Source organism: Mixophyes fleayi, chromosome 9 (genome assembly GCF_038048845.1).
Source record: "Mixophyes fleayi isolate aMixFle1 chromosome 9, aMixFle1.hap1, whole genome shotgun sequence".
In the NCBI taxonomy this organism is placed as follows: domain Eukaryota; kingdom Metazoa; phylum Chordata; class Amphibia; order Anura; family Limnodynastidae; genus Mixophyes; species Mixophyes fleayi.
The window spans coordinates 111882717-111904664 of record NC_134410.1 but is presented as its reverse complement, the minus strand read 5'-3'; the positions used below and the strand labels follow the sequence as shown (position 1 = coordinate 111904664).

General features: G+C 41.1%; 1 protein-coding gene across 1 annotated transcript in view; it reads right to left on the bottom strand.

Annotated features, from left to right (window-relative positions):
• The window catches only part of LOC142101687 (extracellular matrix protein 2-like), a 71292-nt gene that overhangs the window by 7662 nt on the left and 41682 nt on the right, over nucleotides 1-21948 (bottom strand). The window contains exons 5-7 of the mRNA XM_075186076.1: nucleotides 18740-18855; nucleotides 17879-18011; nucleotides 4750-4907 (exon numbers count right to left, since the gene is read on the bottom strand). Coding sequence (XP_075042177.1) covers nucleotides 4750-4907; nucleotides 17879-18011; nucleotides 18740-18855 — 407 coding nt within the window. The remainder of the gene's footprint in view (nucleotides 1-4749; nucleotides 4908-17878; nucleotides 18012-18739; nucleotides 18856-21948) is intronic.

Here is a 21948-nt window from a genome sequence, read left to right as displayed (position 1 = left end):
TGTCTAGCTTATTATTAAGCTATAGTAATGTGGTGGAAGAATGTGAAACACTCCTTGGATATCTGTCTACTTACATTACGAGATGGTGCCCTGAAAAATTGATGAATAATCCCAGAAAAAATTGCTGCCCATCAACAGGTAATGCGTGAGAACATGAGGGACAATTACTTTCAAGTCAAAGGGTCAACTCATCTTTTCTCAATTAGAGAGGTTATTAAGGCATTAATAACTGCCCCCCTGAGTGAAGCACTCAACTGGGACTACCACTGATAGGAGTAATGGACTAACAGCATAGAAGGACAACAGCTGTCCATGGTATTCAGGATTCTAAAGACGAGAATGTGGACTGAAGACAACATGGGTGGAAACATGCCATGTTGCAAAATGAGCAATGTGCCGAAACTGTTCTGGATTACTCTTATTTATTCTTGCTATCACTGAGCACAATGAACTAGAGAACAATATCTGTTCTGTATGTGGGACTGAGTGGATAAGAGCACTGCTGTGGATAAACCACCAAACCGGAGAAATATATAATATGAACCAGAAAAACACAAAATATATTTTCACACTGCTGTCATTTTACTTCCTGGCAGCTTAGATTCAACAACTGGCTTTCCAGCCCAAACCACATAGAAGAAAAGACAACATAGGCCTGGGGAAACGAAAGGGGGGAAGCCAAGGAAGCAAATATTCACTTCTACTCCATCTTGGCTGTGTCCCTTGGCAAACAGAGATCAGCCAGCCGAATAGTTCCCTCCGACTGATCTTATGAGGTGCAACAAGGAGAAAACTTGCAGTTTCCATAGTATATTGCTTGCAAGGTTCTACACAAACAACATCACAGTGAAAGGACCCCTGTGCAGCAATATGAAATAGGAAAAATAAGGAAGTCTGAAAACTCTAAAATAAATGTAGAGGTTGAACCGAAACAGCTGTGCGGCACAATTATTGCGGTCTATCTTTTTCATAGTAAGTCATTCCTTAAGCATTGCAGGAGATGGGGAGGTGGTGGTGGTCATGGGTGGATTATAAATCTTAGAGTGGACCTGACACTTACATTACCCGTTAAACAGATGTTTGAACTGACGCCAGTTAACTAAACATATGTTACATTTACTGTGTGTTTAAGCTTTACAATCCCCTTTTTACATGCCAGCATGAAGTTAGCCATCTAATTGCCAGCTATGAATATTAATATTGATGAGTATTAATCAAATTTGCCTACTCTTCCAGAATGTCTGGGAAGCTCACAAATTTTGGGGAGTCCAGGGGCAAACGCGGGATTTGTAGAGAGGGATTTCCACACCACGCCGCCAGTGGGAGTGACCAGCATGCATGGGGGCATAGCTATAATTTTAGAGAGTGCTTGACTGCTCTCCAACTCTCCCTATAATATACATGGGCAATGCTGCATGCACTACTGTTAGGTGCGTGCAACTCTCTCTTTTCGAACAGAGCCGCGTGAAGCGGGGGGGGGGGGGGGGTGGGGGTGAGGCAGGGTTCATACACCTCAATTATACATACATATATATATATACATATATATTGCCTATGGAGTCCTCCTGAACTGCCGTCAGAGTAGGTCATCCTCCTGGATCCTGCTTCACTTCGTCCTGAAGTGGGCGTGGCATTGAGGAAGCACTTCGATATGAATCACATCATCACCTTCCAACTCCCTGCTGCACAATTTTGCGGGTCGCAACATTGCGCACCAGCGGGTGGAGCCGTGATGATGCAAACCACTTCATTCCTTGGACATGAGATCAAGATCTCAGGAACTTCTGCCTACACTGATAGCTAATTTAAATAATGTCTAAGGCACTTGTGATACAGAAGTTGAGGGGCATAGTTTTATAGGTGCTTTTCCTCAATAATGATATGTGTGTTAATAGTGTTAGCATGATAGGTACACCTAACTAGAAAGATACAGTATGAAAAGAAGAGCAAAACCCATGAACATACAAATTTTTTCAGCATCAAATAAAACTTCCTAAAATAATAATCATGACAATGCATTAAAACACTTAGGAGGCTGTGAAAATACCGGGTTTTCTGGCCCAATTCTACCCTCTTCACACTGGCTGGCCACTCACGGGTGCCTTCCTATGCCAGGGAAGCCTACCCAGGAACCTTCTAAGGTTCCTATAGTCACTCAGGCAAATGCAGTTAGAAAGTAAAACACATTTATTGTAATAAAAACAACACTAGATTATTATGTACACACAGTAAATAAATGCCAGGCAGGTTTACCACATCATCTGTCCCTTACCCCACTAGCTTAAAGAGTTACAGGCTGTCCAGACTTAAAGGCCCATGGATCTCTCTCAGCTGCATATGTAGACTCTGGTAGAGAACGACAACTCAAAACCAGACCTTGCACCTTTCATGAATGAAATCCCAGAATGAACACCCTTCCCCCCTGGAGTGGCTCCTTATATCTAGGGTGTAATTTCCACAGAGCTTTCCCCTCTCTCGCCAAACACCTGGGCCTCTCCTTGTTAAACATTGGTCAGTGCTGGACGAGGGGGGGAGGGGGGGGTGGAGAGGAGAGTGAAGATGAGCTGTCCTCCCACAGAACCTCCCATGCTAGATGGCCTGTCTGGAATAGTCTTCTGAGGACAATGGACACCAATTAGTTTAGCCCCACCAGAATCTTGCAACCAGATCCCTACCCATGAGCCCCTGGCTTCACTTTAAAGACAATGAATAACAACCTCACTGCCACATCATCCATATACAATAAACAATATACATATTTACAATGAGTTACAATGTCCCCTTTTCCACATGTAATTAGACACTGCAGTGGTATTCTATTGGGGTGGGGAACAAAAGCAAGGGCTGTAAAAAATACTTGCTATAATTCACATTTTGTGAGAAACGAGGGACAGACTGATTAGGGTGATACTAATACCTCGTTTCACCACATATACACAGAGTAGATAAATGCCAGTCAGATTTACCACATTATTTGTCCCTTACTCCACTAGCTTAAGGAGTTATAGTCACCTGGCTGTCCTGACTTGAAGACCCATGGATCTGCAGATGTAGTCCACTGGTAGAGAACTGTTAGGATCTGCCTGCAGGCCTCTGCATTCTATGCTGTATGTTGGCAGCTCCTGCCTCCAGGACCTTGGACTTGTTTTATTATGTTATCTGGCAGTACTGTTCAGTGGCTATAGGAGGCCTTTTAAATCGAGAGTGCAGTGCCAAGACATCACTGCCAAAGAACCAACGCTAAAGTTCAGAACTAGAAACTACAGAAACTCAACCAAGATGTCTACGTAGGTACTTCCAATGTCTGCAGCCCAATGGCTTTTAGCTACGCCATTGGATATGCACAGGTAACTAGCCAACTGGGTAATTTTAGACCTAATTGAACACAAATTGTAACATGTATTGGCACAAAAAGACTGACGATAACAATTTACAACGGATGGGGTTCCATAACATGGTAGACGTCTGTACCTGATTGACCTACATGAGTGCATTAGTATGATAACCCTATACATGGTCATATGAGGTCATTGTCCAACTCCTTAATGAAGATCCATCAGATCCATATGTTCATCACTTTTTCAACTCTGGCCATAAACGTTTATGATCAGACTGGGCAACGGTAAGAGCCAATGTATGCCCAGTTTATGTTTGCTCCTGTGTGTTTTTATCTTATTTTACTTTATTTAACTTTTTTTACATTTACATTTTGTTGCCAGAATTGTTTCTGGTACCCATATAGCCTCTCAAAAGTTTTTCCTGTTATAAAACTTACATATGTACACATTCAAGTCAACGTGTTCACCTTTCCCTTTAGGGCACTGACTTGTTTATATAAAAATTCTTAATCCCCATCCATGTTTTAGAAGAATTTATAGTGAAAAGTTTGGTAGAACGATTGAAAGAAGCACTACGAGAAAAAATAATAGTGTGCTGTCGTGTTAAATATGTGATAATCGAGTTTAGAGAAATTACATAATTTGCATATGTTTTTTCACTTGGTGTTAGTTATTTAAAATGCACAAGTGTGCAGTTCCATTGCGTTTCATCATCATCATCATCATCATCATCATCACTAACTCCGCAGAACTGTACGGAGAACTCACTCACATCAGTCCCTTCCCCAATAGAACTTACAGTCTAAATTCCCTAACATACACACATACTAAGGACAATTAACCTACTAAGAGCCCGGAAGAAACCCACACAAACACGGGGAGAACATACAAACTCCACACAGATAAGGCCATGGTCAGGAATCAAACTCATGACCCCAGTGCTGTGAGGCAGAAGTGCTAACCACTGAGCCACCGTGCTGTCTTTTGATATGATATCTCTTGTAATACTCACTCCATTAGCCTTCATTATAACTCTATAAACCAATGTAGCAACAATCGATTTGCAGAACTATAAACAGTGACAATCCGTTGAAACAAAGGGAGATAAACAGTAATACAATAAATCATCTATACAAAATAGATAACTTTGGGGCTGATTTAGAGCATGGTGCATATTTTGTCTGGGGGCAGAATTTGCTGCGGCAAGGAGTGCAAACATAAACATATTTTTGCATGGCAAACACTGCATATTGATGTATGCTCCACACAGACACTGGCTGGCCCAACTTCTGCATTGCTGGACTAGGACACAATTTCTCTTTCTAAGTATGTTATAAAACTTACTGTCTGTTACTGTGCTGTTGTAACTGCTTCATATGTTACCATCGAATGAATTAGTTGGAGATAATACCTGGAGAGCGGCCGGGAGCCCTGATGGTATCGCTCGGAAGCGATTGCGGTCAAGACGTAAGTAAATTAGTTTCTTTAAGGACCTGAATGTCAGAGGGGAAACATTTCCATCATGAAAGCCATTACCCTCCAATTGAAGAGTAAGGAGATTACTCAGGCCTAGGGGAAGAACAAACAGATATTATTAATTATGCAAATTTTGACTTTGGTAATAACAAATGTCATGTTAACATTATTACATACACAGGATACCAATGCTGCTGACACAGGTTTGCTGAACCGCTTGGCTGTAGTTTTATTCAGGGATGTCAGGATGGTACAGACTCTGGGGGTAAATATATTTTTGCAAATCGCCAAAATCCAGCGAAACTTTAAATTTAAAGTGGCAATGGCTTTAAGGGCAAGATTTGAATTTAAAACCATTGCCGATTTAAATTTACCATGCAAAGTTGCCGGATATCGGAATCTTGCTAAAATCGCTATTTGATATATTTACCCCCTGTAGTTCCAGCAATCACACAAACAGAAGTATTTATAATTCCATGCAGCCCTATTTCTAGCTAGACACTTGATCCCCTCACTAGTTGCCTGCCACTGGCTGGCGTCGGTCTGCCCGCCCACAACACAGATCCAGATATTTATGCTTCCTCCCCAGCACTAACTAGCTGAAATATTAATTAATTACATCCATGTGCTCCACATGTGGCAATGTGACACGTGGACAACTGCGCGATATCCGGATGCGCACATTGCCTGCCATTAGGGTAGGAATCTCTGCTCATTTTTCCTACTCACCACTATAGGGCTTTTAGAAAAATGAGCAGAGATTCCTGCCATAAAATCGGTGCAATGTGTCTCCGTGGACGTTCCGCAGACACCTCGCACAAATTGAATCTTCCCCTATGAGACACTAATCTGCCATCCTCTGGTCAATGGCGGTACTACAGCAGTTAATATATGAACTAGATATAAACTAAACCTAAATTATTTGTATGTGGTATATTAAAGAATAACCTGTACTGTGTTAGCTTTCTTTGTACGTCTGATTAACTCTGTTTACTTATAGAAAGCAATTTATAAGTTGATCTCTGAGAGCTGCCATATTTCTTCAAAAGCCTCCCCCACATCATAAGTCATTGATTGGATAAGTAAATGAGTAACCATTTTGCAAAGAGGTTCCCATGTGTAATCAGTAAATGTAGAATGAGCACTCTCTCAAACCCTGCATCTCACATTATAAAGTACCACGTTCAGTCTTTGCATGAGACACCACCACAGAAGATGTCGCAGAGCCTTCCTGACAGGAGGCGTCAGTAGACATAAAACATATGTAACAGCAGAACGAATATGTAGTACGCTGTAGTATATGCTGTAATTTATTATGTGCACAAAGCATATTTCATCATCAAGGGTCTGCATAATGTAAAAGCAACAATTAACTTCATCCCGGAGCATCTTCAAACCAGTCTGGAACTTGAAAAGCAAATGAAGTCACATGAATACATTATAAATTACAGAGATATCAGACAAATCTGTTGCAAATCACGCAGTAGCCTTGCACAATCATGGCAGTGACTTGGACAGATAACTCATAAAACTTTGTAACAGGGCCGGACTGGGACTAAAAATCAGCCCTGGCATTTAAAGCACACAGGCCCACCTCTATTCCAGATAATAATATGACAGTACTTTTTGTAAAGGTCACAGCTTGACTCTCTATTTGTAGCATAGAGCTTACCAGTATCAGCTAATGGTATGTACAGGACCAGCAAGAGAAATTTGGGAACTTTTGGTGCCCCCTCCATAGACGATTAGCAAATAAACTGTACAGCGGCGGCACCAAAAAGGCTGTGGACGCATTGTGGTGGGGTGTGGTCAACATGACACATTGATACATATATTGTAATAAAACATTACATTTATCTTGCCCTCCCAGCCACATTATGACACCCCAGCCCACTGTACTTATCTATGCTTCTGGAGCTACTGACATCCATAAGGGTGGGAACTTCCTGTAGAGTGAGTAGGGAAGCTCTTTGTCTCACGAGATTACCAAATCTTGTGATACTTAGAGCTCCTCGTCTTGCTCTGCAGGCTGTGTCCTGTCCGGGAACTGGGAGCAGCTATCAGTTCCCTTCCCCTAACCAGAGCTGGATTAAGGCTCGGGGGACCAAGGGTATTTAAGACAGCAGGGCCCCTATTAGGTAACATGGTTATCATTTTAGACAAATACACAGGCAATACTGTGTGCACTACTGTTAGATGCACACAGCTCTGCCTTTACAAGCAGTACGTGGTGAAGCGAGACATACCTCCCAACTGTCCTTGCAGTCAGACCAAATCCTGACTAAGCGAGACAGCCACCCAAATTCAGGGCTGTCCCATCAGATTCAGGACAGTTTGCAGAATGATCTGCTCTCTCCTACCTGTCTTGTTTCTTTCACCACTTGTAGCAGCTGATTTCTTTAGCTCAGTTCCTGCTTGTCTTGATCCTCGAATATTGGATGCCCTATTTTGAAAAAAATGGGTACATGAGATTTAGAAAACTACAACCAGCCCTGGTGTTAAATCAGTAGCACTCACATTTTATAATTAGGCCTCCCTCCATTTCCAACAATAATTATATTCACATTTAATAAGTAGACCTATTTCCCTCCAACCAGCCCCAACATTAAATTAACAGTATACCCATTTACTCAAAACATTTTTTCCTCCCTCCAAACAGTCCCTACAATAAATTAAATAGCATTAAAGTTTAATAAACATAGCCATTTTCCACAACCGTTCCCGAGAATAAATAATTCATATACACATTTAATAAATAGCCCTCCTCCCCAAAATCAGCCCCATATTCAATTGATAACCTTACACCACCCTGGCATGAAATTAAAGGTTTCTTCACCTCACCTTAAATAATTAGCACCTACCTACACTCCACCATTAAATAGCCTACCTCCCACACTATATTAAGATCCTTCCCTCACACGCCATATTAACATACTGCGGCCACCTACACACACGCCTAATTAAAAAACTGCGGCCACACACACGCCTAATTGAATTGCTGCGGCCACACACACACACACACACACACACTATATTAACATAGCACACACACTCCCTCTATTAACATACATTTTCACTTACTCCCCCCCCTGCAGCCATGTTCACTCTCCCCCCCCCCCCCGCAGCCATGTTCACTATCTCACCCCTCCCCCTGCAGCCATGTTCACTCTCCCCCCCTGCAGCCATGTTCACTCTCCCCCCCCCTTGCAGCCATGTTCACCCCCCCCCTGCAGCTGTGTTCACTATCCCACCCCTCCCCCTGCAGCCATGTTCACCCCCCCCTGCAGCCATGTTCACTCTCCCCCCCCCTGCAGCCATGTTCACCCCCCCTTGCAGCCATGTTCACTCTCCCCCCCCCTGCACTTATGTTCACTATCTCACCCCCCCCCTGCAGCCATGTTCACTCTGCCCCTGCAGCCATGTTCACTATCTCACCCCTCCCCGTGCAGCCATGTTCACCCCCCCTTGCAGCCATGTTCACTCTCCCCCCCCCTGCACTTATGTTCACTATCCCACCCCTCCCCCTGCAGCCATGTTCACCCCCCCCTGCAGCCATGTTCACTATCTCACCCCTCCCCGTGCAGCCATGTTCACTCTCCCCCCCCCCCTCAGCCATGTTCACTCTCCCCCCCCCTGCAGCCATGTTCACTCTCCCCCCCCCTCAGCCATGTTCACTCCCCCCCCCCCTCAGCCATGTTCACTATCTCACCCCTCCCCGTGCAACCATGTTCACTCTCTCCCCCCCTGCAGCCATGTTCACCATATCACTCCTCCCCGTGCAGCTATGTTCACTCTCCCCCCCCCCCCTTGCAGCTATGTTCACTATCTCAACCCTTCCCCTGCAGCTATGTTCATTTATCCCCCACTCCCCCCTCCAGTAACTGTCCCTATGCCCCGGAATTAAAATACTAAAATAAAAAGAAACCACTTACCTAATCAGCCTGCTGGCTGGCATCCACTCTCCGTCCTCAACAGCTGAACCACAGATTGCAAGAGTTCCTGCGCGGCAGCGCATGAAGTCACGTCGCGCGGCCGTGCAAAACTTAAAGTGCCGGGATCGACCAGCGCCAGGAGCCGGACTGGCCCACACGGCCATCGGCCCTTCTGGCAAATGCCAGAAGTGCCAGATGGCCAGTCCGGCCCTGCTTTGTAAACAAAACAGATGATGTGAGTTTAATATTAAACTCGTGACAATTTTTGCACTGTTTCATTTTCTTTTCTTTATTTGTGAATGTGAATAAAGACGACAATGAAAGCCTTAAATAAAATGATAGGCTAAGCAGATTATACTGTATGCAGCTCTGAAACCTCATTGGCTGATATCCAAGAATTAATCTACTCGTAATGCCTGGAAAATATGGCAGCCATCCAGTCAGCTGACCGTGTTGTATATCAGTCCAGTGAGAGCTAAATGAGGACACTTGTCACATACGTATATTGGCAGAGACAGACTAGTGACCTTACACATTATTTACTACTCATGTAGCAATATATTGTTTATTTCAGACATCTTCGCAGCCACACATGCACCAACCAGAGAGTGGACATTACTAAACATTACCCTTCCACATGCAGGATAGGAATATGGGAACTTTGATAATACAATCATAGATTTTGCCAATAATGGTAATAAGCCCCTCAGAACAGGGAATAACAAGCCAATGATTCCCTGGCTCGGGTAAAGACCTCAGCTTTGCCACATGCCCTCCACTCTGTGGGCCATGGCATTAATGACCAATAATGCAGATTAATGCACTGTTCTTTTGGGATTATTGCTTAACTAAAGGTTGAATTAATGGTCTGATTCCCTTATATCCTTACAATTCTTTGCCCATTAAATTTGAGCTTACACTTTAAAAAAGAAGGAAGTTAGTTTCTGCCATCTTATAAAGATGGCTGTGATTGCAAACACAAATACACACAAAACAAATCAGAGGGTATATTTACTAAACTGCGGGTTTCAAAAAGTGGAGATGTTGCCTATAGCAACCAATCAGATTCTAGCTGTCATTTTGTAGAATGTACTAAATAAATGATAACTAGAATCTGATTGGTTGCTCTAGGCAACATCTCCACTTTTCCAAACATGCAGTTTAGTAAATATACCCCCAGGAGCGCTAACTTAAGTTTGGAACAAACTGAAAATGATTAAATACACAAACTTAGTTTAGATATAAAAATAAAATCAAAACCTATATATTTATTACAATTTCTCATAAACAACTAGTGTAAACGTTTGACCTATCCAGATTACCTATGAGACAGGTTTGACTACACATACATAAATCAATTATAGCAAATCTTGCCTCATAATAGGGGCAGCACGGTGGCTTCTGCCTCACAGCACTGGGGTCATGAGTTCAATCCCCAACCGATATCTGTGTGGAGTTTGTATGTTCTCCCTGTGTTTGCGTGGGTTTCCTCCGGGTGCTCCGGTTTCCTCCCACAATCCAAAAACATACTAGTAGGTTAAATTGGCTGCTATCAAAATTGACCCTAGTCTGTGTGTCTGTATATGTGTGTGTGTTAGGGAATTTAGATTGTAAGCTCCAATGGGGCAAGGACTGATGTGAGTGAATTCTCTGTACAGCGCTGTGGAATCAGTGGCGCTATATAAATAAATGATGATAATTGATGTCTTAGAATACCACTAAGAACCAACTCTCTGACCAATTACAGTTTTCTTGAGAATTTACTTTTATCCAAATTTGTCCAAAGATGTCTTTATAATATAGCCCCTCCATGCCTTTAATTCATGAGACAGCCTGACTTTGAGCCTTCTCAAGTTCTCTTATATCGTTCTTGTAGACAGCTGCTGTACCTGTGCTGTAATACTGTATCTCAAATTGGAGATGTGCTCTGACTAGTGACTTAACGGTTGTAGTGTGCCTAGGAATTCTCCTTCCTGCAAACGTGCAATTGTAAGCTAAAGAAACGAATCCAAATAAAAGTACAGAGTCGAGATTGAGTTTTTGTGAAGAGGAAAAGTCTGTGCGCCTATCTTTAAAAGAGGAAACACCTCCATAACTGTCAGTTCTTCTCGTTATGAAAAACAGTAAATAGTGTTTCTAGTTCAGCACACAAATAGATGACCTGGATCTGCTTGACTCCTCTGAAAACTGCAGATGCCGGCATCTTAGCCTATATATCATGGCAATTACCCGTAACCAATACCCATCTGTGCAAAAGTACGCAAGTGTTGTCCCAAAAGAGCATTTGCGCTGCACTTTTGCAATTACGCACATTTGTAAATAAGCAATATTGTGCTATGTTTATTTCCACAATATACTTCTCAATAGAATTCTTAAAAATTTCCGTCAAATATTTTACTCATTCCATTATATAATATAAAGGCTCCTTTTCAAGTCTTGGTACCACATCTGCTTTACACCAGGCATGTGCTATGAAGGATTCCTTAAATTTAATAAACAGTAGTCTATCAATTACTGAGCATAAGACGTGAGTGTATAACATCTAGAGCAAGTCATTTATCTATCGTGATTTTGTTAGACATGTCTCTGCTTCCTACTGAGATAGACAAATGGCATGCTTGGTTTCCTAGCATAGTTCCTCCTCTATGAACACTGATTAAAAGAATGTAATCACGAGTTCAGCTTTTATCTGTCAGACAATACATCCAGTTTATCTTTCAGCAGCGAAATAATACCAATTTTAATTAGTTTTCTATTTATGTACTTGATTTTTTTCCATCTTTGCTAAACCGATTTACATTTTACAGATTTTATTTTTCTTGCATGTTTAATGCCCACTCCTTTTTAGTTTTAAAAAAAATGTAATTCTCGCTTTATTTCTTGTATCACTTCTAATGCTTTTTAATTTAGCATACTGATTTTTTTTATTTCTTGTACTTTTGTTGCCATAAGGTATATATCTGCAACAGTAGTTACGTAGTATATTTTTTTAAATGCCCCACTTTTATTTGTGAGGATACTGACACCCTTTCTGTGAGCTTTAACACTACATTGGGCTTATGAAATTTAGCCATTTTGAAACTTGGATTTTCTTGTATCACTCTTTGTTTATGGAAAGTTTCAGAAAGGGGGAAACACGCTCACACATCCATTCACACTCAAGCCTAGACAATAAGACAACAACATACAAATTAGCCATCCTGGAAAGCACACTAGGGGGTATATTTACTAAACTGCAGGTTTCAAAAAGTGGAGATGTTGCCTATAGCAACCAATCGGATTCTAGGGCCTGATTCATTAAGGATCTTAACTAAAGAAACTTCTTATTTCAGTCTCCTGGACAAAACCATGTTACAATGCAAGGGGTGCAAATTAGTATTCTGTTTTGCACATAAGTTAAATACTGACTGTTTTTCATGTAGCACACAAATACTTGATAGCATATTTGTACACTGAAATTTAAAGTTGATATTTGTGTGCTACATGAAAAAACAGTCAGTATTTAACTTATGTGCAAAACAGAATACTAATTTGCACCCCTTGCATTGTAACATGGTTTTGTCCAGGAGACTGAAATAAGAAGTTTCTTCAGTTAACATCCTTAATGAATCAGGCCCCTAGTTATCATTTATTTAGTACATTCTACAAAATGACAGCTAGAATCTGTTGCTATAGGCAACATCTCCACTTTTTCAAACCCGCAGTTTAGTAAATATACCCTCAGGTCTCTCATATAATAGCCGTTTGGTACCCTGACTCTTTCAATGTAGCTGTCATGCCTTCAAACCCTGAGATGAAATCAATCCTATTCAGAAATAGTTGTAGTGGGATCATCTTTGCAAGTCACACTTGGCAGGCGTAAGTATATCATCATCATCATCATCAACAACATTTATTTATATAGCGACAGCAAATTCCGTAACGCTTTACAATTGGGAACAAACATTAATAAGACAATACTGGGTAATACATATAGACAGAGAGGTAAGAGAACCCTGCTCGAAAGCTTACAATCTATAGGACAATGGGAGTTAGAAACACAAGGGCATGTGCTACATCATATTGCACAATGGACCAGCCAGACTGCAAAGGTAAAAGAACTGAGTGGGCTGTGTGTGTTGCAATGTTGGTCAGAAGGTTGTTGTTTTGCGTTAGCAATGTAGAGGATGGTAATAGGGTAATCTAGGGAAATTAAGATGATGGTTGTGGAATATCATAACCTTGTCTGAAGAGGTGGGTTTTCAGTGAACGCTTGAAGGTTTGAAGACTAGAGGAAAGTCTTACTGTGCGTGGGAGGGAATTCCACAAAGTGGGTGCAGCCCGGAAAAAATCCTGTACCCGAGAATGGGAGGATGTGATGAGAGTAGAGGCGTAGATCTTGTGCAGAACGGAGGTGTTGAGTAGGGAGATATTTCGAGACAAGTGAGGAAATGTATGTCGGTGCAATTTTGTTGATGGCCTTGTATGTTAGTAGAAGAATTTTATATTGGATTCGTTGAAATACAGGCAGCCAATGTAGAGACTGACAGAGTGGCTCAGCAGAGGAATAACAGTTTGTAAGGAAAATCAATCTAGCCGCTGAGTGCAAAATAGATTGTAGGGGTTCAAGTCTCACTTTGGGAAGACCAGTAAGGAGGGAATTGCAATAGTCGATGCGGGAGATGGTGAGTGCATGAATTAATGTTTTTGCGGTTTCTTGTGTGAGATATGTGCGTATTCTGGAAATGTTATATGTATTAACAATTATCAGTAAGACATAGTCAATGGAGGGGGACAACAACAATCGAGGACTATCAAGGCATGAGGTATAAGTGTTGTCTTGAACAACCTCACAGGAGAGTGAAATATCCGAGATTACAAATATTCGGCATCCTGGTACTAAAAATGCAATATAGCAATAGAAACATCTACAAATTTGGAAGCCTAACAAGGAGACCAGGGGTATAAATATATAGACTATGTCTAGAGTTTTGTACCACCTCAGCATAAGCTTATATGCAGTCTATTTAAGACGCTAACCAACTTTTTATTAATAGAATTCCAATTTTCAGGAACATTGGGTTTGGATGTTTTTTCAACCAAACATAAAATCACACCAACATATAACTGGTTGGGAATAAAGATAGGGTGGTGGCAAGATGACAGTATAGGCTTCTTCAGGGAGGGTAGTTCTACAAAGCCCATCAAAGAAAGAGGGAACCAGTTAAGGTAACTAGATTTTGAGGAAAAATGGTCAGGATTAGATGTAACAAAACAGTCTCTCTCATACAACTTATTATAATAATTCATTTAACATAGCAGATCAATTTGTGTCTGGATGGAGTCGGGGGGGTGTAGTCATTTTGTCAGCAGAGAATTGGGTTTGTCTGCATGTAAATGAAAAAAATGCTTTGTCCATCTTAATGACTTTTCAGCTTTTTTCAGCAAAAGCAAGTTAAGATGTGATTTACCCCCCTTCAACTTGAAACTAAAAAATGTCTGAAGGAGGCATTGTATGCAATCTTTCCAAGGAGGTTAATTCAGGTCTATTTCCATTAAAGTTGCACACATTTCCTCATAGATCCAATGCTCATAAGCACTTCTCTTACAACAGCCTTTTGAGCACCTATGCTACCACAGAAATATGTCAAGAATATTCTCCTACAGTATTACTCATCTAATTCATAAGTAAATGGTCAGATTAAAATGCCTTGTATAAATGCTGGGTAAACTCGGGCTTAGGGTTGAAAGATATAAGGGTTACCTCAACAGGGTTATGGTCTGGCCAAGGGATAGGGTGACTTTTGTCAGATTGCAACCTCAGAAATAATAGATTCTCAAGAAAGCTATAATTGTTCAAAGAGTTGGTTTTATGAGGGTTGGGAATAAAATGAGTGCTCACTTTTGCTAGTGTGTACAGCGAGCAGGCACCAACAAATGTCAAAGGACATTTGACAATGTCAAAATGTCAAAGATCTCAAGAAGATTCTTCAGAACACATAGCTGACAAAGATAATACACAGCATTAAGCAACACTTATCGAGTCACGTGTCCTGAAAAAGTGGTTCCTGGGGAGAAGAACCAGACTTTTCTTCTACAATTGTTTTCCATTGTGCACTGTAGCTTCTACCGCCTGATCTGACTTGGGTTCCAAATCCTCAATGACTTAATTATGCCAAACCACTTCAATAATTAGGGTCAATTTTTCCGATCCAAGATGGAAATGTATCAGTTTCAACCACTATTAGGTCAATAGACAAAAACCATCAGTATTGTATACTGAAGCTTGAATTGCATCTCTAAACAGTTTCTTCTCCCTTCTGCACCTCAGTGTGGTGAGATTGATGTCAGAAAATATAGATGGCGCTATGCCATGTGCCTCTATAGTTTCATGGTCCCTTGCAACATTAATGATTTGTACCTTCATATTGTTATCAGAGGATAAATGGCAGGGATGCTGATGATAACACTGTGGTTCAGTGTGAAATACAGGAGCTCAACATACATGTGGCTTAACCAGCAGGTTGATTTATTACACAGAGTAAGAAGGGAACTTCACACATGCTCAGAAGATATCAGTAGTCAGACAGTACTAAACGCCATAGGAACCAGACCTACACACACAGAGATAACAGAGCAGACTGATTCCTAACACTCCCTCTCGTTTGAAACTGTCTCTAGCTATAACAAACTCTACTAATTCACATTTAAACTTTTAACTAGACATAACATTTTAGACATAAGTATTAATTTAATTTGTCTGATAGTAAAATAAATGATATGACATGCAATGACACTTTAAAAATATTCCAGTCCACATTTCTGCAAGCAAACATTTAGGTAATGCAAGTGCCTAGTTAGCATGTCTGCAAGATTTTCTCCACTTGCAAAGTACTTTACATTAGTCAGGTTGTTGTCAACTAATTTCCTGATAAAATAGTGTTTGATTGCTATTTGTTTGGACCATTCAAGGTGCTTGCTACTTTGGGATAAATCGATGGCACCTTTGTTGTCACAAGCAATCTAGACCACATCATTATCGTTGACTATACCCAACTTGTGCAAGATCTTTTGGATCCATATGGCCTCTTCTGCACCTTCTGTTAGAGCCATATATTCTGGCTCAGATGTAGATAAAGCTGTGGGCTGTTTCTGGCTTGAATACACACTCTGTATAGGACCACCGGTCTTCCCCATCAGATCCTCAGTCAAAATCACAGAATGCATTAAGCATTCCTTGAGAAACATAATTTTAGTGTTGCAGTCCCTTTTGGGTATCTCATTATGCATTTAACAGGAATCCTGGATTTGATGCAAACTGGCAGACATGGCACACAGCATGCATAATATCTGGGTGTGTGCCAATAGCCGCATACATTCATATCCCAACAGCACATTGATAAGGAATTCTTTTCATTTCCTCTATCTCTGCTTCAGAAGTTGGACACATAGCTTTACTGATTTTTATACGCGTGTCTACTGGTGCGCTGACTGGTTTGGCCACAATAATCCATGTGTTATTGTCCTTTAAAGCCATCAGTTCTTCATCAATTTCAGATTTTCCCTTTCTCCAATCAGGTCTGTGTTTTGCTTCATGCAAATTTTGAGATTTGCTGTAAATAAGGACTGCAATATTGGGTCAGGAGGGATTTTACCCAATTGAAACAGATTGGCGGGTGCTTCATTTGATTAAATTTCAAATATAAGAGAGGGATTGCAGGAGATCCAAAATAACTTGATGGACTGGTGTCTTTTTTTCAACCTAATCAACTATGCTACTATGTAAAATCCTCATAGTACCTGTGCTTTGTTTTGCCTTTATTTTCTATTTGACAAAGCTACCTGACAAGTCAAGAACCCCAAAGGATAGTTCCAAGTGTATTGAAAACTCCTAAACAGAGGCCCTCTGTCCCAATACAAATACATATACTGATTCGTCTCCTGGATTTGTCTATTGTTGGCTTTGTACTGGAGTCACATCTCATATACTAGCTACTCTTTATAGAGTACAGTGCTACCATTTTTCCTTATTATTCATAATCCCTACAAAAGATTGATAGATTGTGAGTCCAACAACGATAGTGACAGAAGTATTACTCTATCTGTCTAGTGTGTGTCGTCAAAACCTATGTAAGATATGAGGGTAATTAGCTCAGCAGATTGCAACTTATGCTGGCCAAGCACACAGCGATATTTTCACCAATATCGGCATATTGGATAGATATTGCCACCAGTGTAGCCACAAACGACTGGCATATCTGAGAATGATCCAAAGCCTGAGAGTGGCAGAAAATCTGGTTGGCAGATTTCGCCTTCGTCGCTCTGTGTGTGTGTGTGTGTGTGTGATCGTCTACTATGCACAAACAAGTAGTGCCACCCATAAGAATTATTGGCCCTCTTACATATGTTGATCCTGGACCCATCTCTCCTTGAGATATTAGTTTATTTACTTCCAAAACCCTATGAGCCACATGAAGATTTGGATGAAATAGTCATGGTGGTAAATATCTAAGATTCACAGTACGCACCAGACGCTATGATTGTAGATGAAATGTGCTCCCCTGGGTACTTTCCCTCCCAGTCACTTTAAAATTACTGTGGGCAGAGAGAGAAGTTTATAGTAAACCACTACACCTGTTTAACTGTGGTGGATTTCTAACAGATGGGTGGTAACTGGGCACTCCCCATTACTGCAGGTCAGAAGTTCAGCTGTAGACTGTAGATGGTGCTGAAACTTTTACTGTACTGTAAAAAAAAACTAACTAATTTTAGGAACTATATTAAGTAACAAAGCTCTTTATCAGTGGTGGGGTGGAGCAGTGATCTTCTCACAAATGCCAGCGCTGATGACCCGCACATCACATGACCAGCACCATGCAAATGCTGTTATGGCGCATGGAGCTTTAGGAGCAGGGTGATTGCAGCCAAAGGGCTCTGTCACAGGTCCCATGATATGACTCAGCCACTCGACATGTGTTTTCCTTGTCCCCCCTTATGGGCAGCCCAGCCCATATGATCTTGCCATTTAGGCCAAGCGTCAAATGGCCACATCCGTTCAATTTGGCCACCTTAATGGCCATATGATGAGCATGGTTAAACCAGCTTGAGTAGAACAAAATATTGAGTTATGCTCATTCATATGTAGGTTCTTACCACGGAAACTGTGCCTGTTCAGCTCCTGGAGATTATTGTCATTGACTTTCAGTTCCTGAAGAGATGAAGGGAGGAGGGGCAGTACAGTCAGGTGATTACCGTCCAAATTAAGCCGCTTCAGTTTTGTTAAATTCTGAAAAACAAGTCTTATTATTTCTGGTCTTTATTGGAATAGGAATCAATACAGTAAAAACAGTACTACGTTAATTCAAGAGCAGCTAAAATAGAGGTTAAAAATGCAGCCCATGAGGAGTCATAACATGGTCGCTTTAATTAGAAAAAAAAATGTAAAAAACCCCAACATATTTGTACAGAACTTCCCATCTAAAAAAAATAAAACACACAAGACCAAAAGGTCTAGGTCAACTTCACTCCATCATCATCATCATCATCATCATCATCATCATATGTTGCCATCTGTGAGAGTATCTTAGATTAAATTTTTTGAAAGTGCAAACATTTAAATGTACGGTAACCATAACAACCAATCAGAAATGTGCTTTCATTAGGCCTTAATGTACTGACTGAATGTAGAAGCAAAATATGTACATAACCATAGCAACAAGAGACTTGTATTCATTGTCTAACTTGCTCAAGACAGATCAAAGCTAATTGCTGATTGGTTGCTGTGATGCAGTGCAAATGTTGCAACTAAATGCAACACTAGGAAATGATTCCCACCGCCCAATGAGCATTCATAAAAGCTCATTGCTGATTTATTGCTTCAACTTAACACGTTTGTGCTTTGTTAGTAAATAACCCTCAAAGTCAGCATTGACAACCAGCGCAATCGGTCACAATATCCTGTACAATGTAGCACATGAGGATCCTTTGGTCATTAATCAGTGGGACTTTGCTTACCTTGAAGACATCAAATGACAGGCCAGAGTCGCCCAGCTTGTTCTTGCTCAGATCCAGCCACTCTAAGTTGGGAAGACCTGAGAAGGCTCTTGCAGGAAGCTTGGAAATTTCATTCTCTGGGAGGAGAAATATGAGAAGAATACATTTTAATTTTCACTTTGTAAGTCATTCACTGACCATCTTTCTTCCGATGTGTTGGTGTCTACAGAGAACTTCTTCAAGGACATACAACCTATGTAATGCATAATGGTCTCTCTATAAAGACCAAAATGTCAGAATAAATACTCATTATGGATGTTTGTTCTTCTTCCCACCTTGTGGAAAGCACTGAAAGATTGGAGGAAATATATCTATTACTATATAAACAAGAGGGATATGTGTATCTGTGTCTCTGTAACACAGCAGTCCTTAAATATGACATCATGTATTTAACAAAGTGTGTTACAAACACAAGACAGCTGTTGACTTGTTTCGTTGTACAAGTTGGGGTGGTAAATACATTTTATATTTATTTATGATACCTGGGTCAGTGTTATCCACCCATTTTCATGATCGCTTTGTTTGATTTAATTTAGTAACAGCCAAGGCCAGAGTGAACCCTACTTTGGCTCTAACAGTATCCACTGACTATGCTGCAGTGCAGAGTCAAATGGACAGCCTGGTATTCACCACTGGCCAATAAAAGCGTGTTTAGAATTCATTACAGGTCACAGAAGCCAGGCTAGGCTAACCAGTATGTACCCGCCTAACAAGGTATATATGGAAATTAGGACAGGCTAGCCTAACCAGTACGTACCCTCCTAACAGAATATATATGGAAATAAGGACAGGCTAGCCTAACCAGTATGTACCTGCCTGACGGGCATATATGGAAATAAGGACAGGCTAGCCTAACCAGTAAGTACCCTCCTAACAGAATATATATGGAAATAAGGACAGGCTAGCCTAACCAGTATGTACCTGCCTGACGGGGCATATATGGAAATAAGAACAGGCTAGCCTAAGCAGTAAGTACCCGCCTATCAGGGCATATATGGAAATAAGAACAGGCTAGCCTAAGCAGTAAGTACCCACCTAACAGGGCATATATGGAAAGAAGAATAGGCTAGCCTAACCAGTAAGTACCCGCCTAACAGGGTATATATGGAAATAAGAACAGGCTAGCCTAACCAGTAAGTACCCGCCTAACACGACATATATGGAAATAAGAACAGGCTAGCCTAACCAGTAAGTACCCACCTAACAGGGCATATATGGAAATAAGAACAGGCTGGCCTAACCAGTACGTACCCACCTAAAAGGGCATATATGGAAATAAGAACAGGCTAGCCTAACCAGTAAGTACCCGCCTAACAAGGCATATATGGAAATAAAAACAGGCTAGTCTAACCAGTAAGTACCCACCTAACAGGGCATATATGGAAATAAGAACAGGCTAGCCTAACCAGTAAGTACCCACCTAACTGGGCATATATGGAAATAAGAATAGGCTAGCCGCTAGCCTAACCAGTAAGTACCCACCTAATAGGGTATATATGGAAATAAGAACAGGCTAGCCTAACCAGTAAGTACCCGCCTAACACGATATATATGGAAATAAGAACAGGCTAGCCTAACCAGTAAGTACCCGCCGAACAGGGCATATATGGAAATAAGAACAGGCTAGCCTAACCAGTAAGTACCCGCCGAACAGGGCATATATGGAAATAAGAATAGGCTAGCCTAACCAGTAAGTACCCGCCTAACACGAAATATATGGAAATAAGAACAGGCTAGCCTAACCAGTACGTACCCGCCTAACAGGGCATATATGGAAATAAGAACAGGCTAGCCTAACCAGTAAGTACCCACCTAACAGGGCATATATGGAAAAAAGAACAGGCTAGCCTAACCAGTAAGTACCCACCTAACTGGGCATATATGGAAATAAGAATAGGCTAGCCTAACCAGTAAGTACCCACCTAACAGGGTATATATGGAAATAAGAACAGGCTAGCCGCTAGCCTAACCAGTAAGTACCCGCCTAACACGATATATATGGAAATAAGAACAGGCTAGCCTAACCAGTAAGTACCCGCCGAACAGGGCATATATGGAAATAAGAACAGGCTAGCCTAACCAGTAAGTACCTGCCTAACACGACATATATGGAAATAAGAACAGGCTAGCCTAACCAGTACGTACGCGCCTAACAGGGCATATATGGAAATAAGAACAGGCTAGCCTAACCAGTATGTACCCACCTAACAGGGCATATATGGAAATAAGAACAGGCTAGCCTAACCAGTAAGTACCCACCTGAGAGGGCGTATATGGAAATAAGGACAGGTTAGCCTAACCAGTAAGTACCCGCCAAATATATATGGAAATAAGAACAGGGACTGGTACACACTGTTGGGTATAATATTAAAATATAAATTCAAAAACATACTAGTAGGTAAAATGGCTGCTATCAAATTGACCCTAGTGTGTGTGTGTGTATGTTAGCGAATTTAGACTGTAAGTTCCAATGGGGCAGGGACTGATGGGAGTGAGTTCTCTGTACAGCGCTGCGGAATTTGTGGTGCTATATAAATAAATAAATGATGATGATGATGCTGTACAATACAATGCAATGCATGAGTCCTTCCTATATATGCTTTAGATCAATATAGACAGCTTCCCACTAACATCACATCAAATAATGTAGTAAGTCGAGTCCCTAAATATTTTGAGCAGTGCGCATTGAGTGCCTCTTAGTCTCTTAGTTCCACTCTCATGGCATTTTTACTCTACAGAGGATGATTTTTCCTTGTATTTTTTAACATTGGCAATTACGGTAGGTTCATATAATCAGTTTGACTAATTTGTTCCATTTTCAAATAAAGGACAGCTGTCATGATGGAAACTAGATAGGTAATTTAAAACTGCAATAACACAGTTTGTTTTTTTTTAAAGCAAGTTCATGAGCAGAGTGTAACCTTATCAGAGTCAGAGCAAGTCAGTCAGGAAGCTCCTCAGTGGTCATGTGATGTCATAGAAAGGAGAGGGAGGGGAGTAAGGGGAGGTGAAGGTCACTGTGCAATGAACACGCATGCTGTAGAGGGGCATTCCAAAGACTCTCTGCTCACTACATTATTATTATTATTATTATTTTTTATTTATAGGGCGCCACTAGCTATCCGCAGCGCCGTACACGGACAGACAGAAACACGATACAGGGTGAGACA